The 2,956-nt window shown below is 31.2% G+C and overlaps 1 protein-coding gene across 1 annotated transcript; it reads right to left on the reverse strand.

Moving 5' to 3' along the window:
- Window positions 1-10: 10 nt before the first annotated feature.
- Window positions 11-1,871, reverse strand: LOC112467017 (vesicle-associated membrane protein 8-like). Its single transcript, XM_025035449.1, has 4 exons — window positions 1,693-1,871; window positions 1,527-1,573; window positions 1,153-1,203; window positions 11-482 (listed from the first exon to the last, which is right to left on the reverse strand). Exons 1-4 carry the CDS (start codon window positions 1,756-1,758, stop codon window positions 221-223), a joined length of 426 nt encoding a protein of 141 aa, XP_024891217.1. The 5' UTR covers window positions 1,759-1,871; the 3' UTR covers window positions 11-220.
- Between the last annotated feature and the right edge of the window lie 1,085 nt (window positions 1,872-2,956).

A 2,956-nucleotide genomic window follows, 5' to 3' on the forward strand; every position in this document is an offset into this window, starting at 1 on the left:
GCCACAAATCATCAGTTATTCTAATTAGTAATCATTAACATTTATATTGTACTATCTTATGCTAACAAATGTCATGAAGAAAAGAAAAACCAAAGGGCAAAACATGAATGAGCAAAACAATGTGCAAATTGCGAAGTACAAGAAGCTTTAGAAGTATGAGAAAAGATAAGACGTAGGACATTACATAACTTGTTCTGTTTTATCGTGCTGTTATCAAGTCTTATATAAATGCGCAGTGAGATTTCTTACCAACAATGAAAAGTACGATGGTCACGGTGATGCTGATAATAATGAACCTCGATTTCACGTTCTGCAGCCACGCTCTCCGTTGCGCTCTCTTTGCGGTTTCTCTAAACTCATTTCCGGCCATGTTCAAACGATCGCTCGCCTCCTGTAAATCCTCCAGCCTCTCGCCGCGATCCATTACTTTTTGGACATTATCCCGCATCACATCCTGCACCTCCTGAATCTGCAGCTTGACGCTTTAAATATAGACGTTTAAACCAATATCAATTACTTGCATCGATAATTCCGCACGCGACAATTTATACATATAATATCCTACCAAATAGTTAAACTAATTCAACAAATGTAAAGTTCAATTCAAGGCCAGTATAAACTTAAGCGTAGATGCATGTATAATGGTGACTACATTTTTCCATTTCTGGTTCCTTGTGCATACAAAATATTCCTCTGTTGACGTGATTGAAACCGGTTTCGACCTTACTAAATGCATATTTATGGCCAATAATTTAGGAAGACCTTAGTGTTATCGACAATTCAATCACGTTCGTATTTGGCCATAAATTGACTTCTATAGTTCTATAGACAAGTCAATTATCATCCTACTTGATTAATTTTATTAATTTACTCTAATTCAACGAAATTGCATTTTAGCTACAAATATAATAATATTTGAATAATAGAATAATATTAGTTGTAAAAAATGTAATATAAAATAAATTATAATAAACACTTGTATAAATCATAAATAAAGTAATTTATAAATAAATAAAATGTGATTAAAATTACATTATACATAACAACCGCCCGAAAGTTTTAAATTAAAATACATGTTGTGTCTTTAATACATTAATATTACTTTAATATATACACAAATTCTTAAAATGTAAAAAATTTATCACCACTCACCTATCCATTTTGTGATCAACATTTTCATTTCCACTGGACGTGCTGGGTTGGCTGTAATTACATGTTTCACGTCAATGCATTTGCTGAGAATTTCCGGAAAAATATAGCAAGAGTCGAATAAAGTAAACTATACATATCTACTTTTGTAGATATGTAAACTGATAATTTATATTAAAATGTAAAACTAGTTCATATATCAAATGTCAAAGTGTCATAACAATTTTTATTATTTCGGTATTTTATCAAACACAATGTTTTTATATTAATCTCTGTAAAACTTTTTCCAAAAATTGGCGCTTGCAATATTTTTACAGAAATTTTTTTTAATTAACTGTAGCCGATTAATTGTAGCAGAAAAGAATTATCTATCTTACCTAAACAACATCTCCTCGAGATCACTGTCGTGTTCCAATAGCGCCTCCTGCAAAACAACAGTTCAAACATATGTCAGGTTTCCCGCCAAGCGTGACGTCATTTTCGAGCGCTGCGTATTCTTTGATGTATTGTACATACACCGATGCGACGATGAGGAATACTCACTCTCTCATCTTTGCCCGCGGCTTCGAGGTCCTTTTTGGATAAGGTGCGTATACCAGGTGACAACATGCCCTTGGGAAAATGGGCCCGCGCGTTATTCGCGGCCTTTAAATGATCTATTCGCACACGCGGATGATATTTCGCGGCGATCAGAATTTAACCTTCCACGAACACTCGGCCATTTTGACAGAAGCCATTCTGTTTTACCGGCTTCGTGATAGGCGAACCGCGGATCAATATAGCAGAGGGCAGTATCGTGTAGCGATTTACACGTGTAATAAAACATAATTATTTTTCGTTAATGTACCAAAATATTGCATATTTTAAGAGATAATAATCTTTAAATGCTTAAAAATGCGTATATATTGTTAAAAAACTTTTTTTTTCTTTAAATAGTATTTCTAAATAATAATTTTATTATTAGGATTTCTAATAGTTCTAATAATATTAGTAATATTTTCAATAATTCTCTAGTATAATAGTATTTCTAATAATTCTTTTTAAATAATAATTTCTAGATAATTTCCCATTTAACACGATAAGTATTGAATAAATATGTATAGATTTTTTATCTTTTACATCTATTTTAATATTTTATACAAAAGAGTATATATATAGTTATACATTATAATCGACTTATAAAATATAATATGACAACGGTAGAATATGTATACGATTTAAAGAATAGCGCGAGACCTAAATTAAATTTTAAAGAAAACCAGAGCTATATCTTGCATATCGCTTTTATTTCGACATAAACATTTAAATCTATAATAATTACAAATACATAATGTAGCGCGAACGATAGAAAAATAATTTGATTGTCGTACGTATGGACGCGCGAGGGTTCGCAGAAAACTTTGCAATAAGGATTATAATATTCTTTTCATAAATCTTGTGTGGATTTTTTGGAGAGATAATAGAAACAACTGCAACAGAAAAGCACAGTTTCTACAAAATTATACGACCGTGTATTAAATACTACAGTTCAGGAATATTCAGAAAATAGTTTTCATGTTTATATATAAAGAAGAACAGAAAACGATTATATTATAATAATCGTACGATCTTGAGGTTTGTCGAAATTGTCATATAAATTATCGCTTTAGCATAATTAACAACCATGTCTTCAGAAATTAACAAATACCACATTCAGGAATATCTGCACTCATCGGTATATTACAAAAATGTAATATACGGCACATATTCGAAGTTTTCTAATAGAAATATTCTCTTATATAGTAAAAATCGGCACCATAGATGATAG

The sequence above is a fragment of the Temnothorax curvispinosus genome, unplaced genomic scaffold, assembly GCF_003070985.1.
Source record: "Temnothorax curvispinosus isolate PA1 unplaced genomic scaffold, ASM307098v1 QBEX01016800.1, whole genome shotgun sequence".
NCBI lineage: Eukaryota > Metazoa > Arthropoda > Insecta > Hymenoptera > Formicidae > Temnothorax > Temnothorax curvispinosus.

Excerpts from the sequence above, each read along its gene's own strand:
- LOC112467017 (XM_025035449.1), bottom strand. The coding sequence starts at position 1,758 with ATGTTGTCACCTGGTATACGCACCTTATCCAAAAAGGACCTCGAAGCC. Across the intron at positions 1,574-1,692 it reads CCGCGGGCAAAGATGAGAGA|GAGGCGCTATTGGAACACGA; the intron begins GTGAGTATTCCT and ends GTTGTTTTGCAG. Across the intron at positions 1,204-1,526 it reads CTCGAGGAGATGTTGTTTAG|CCAACCCAGCACGTCCAGTG; the intron begins GTAAGATAGATA and ends ATGTAATTACAG.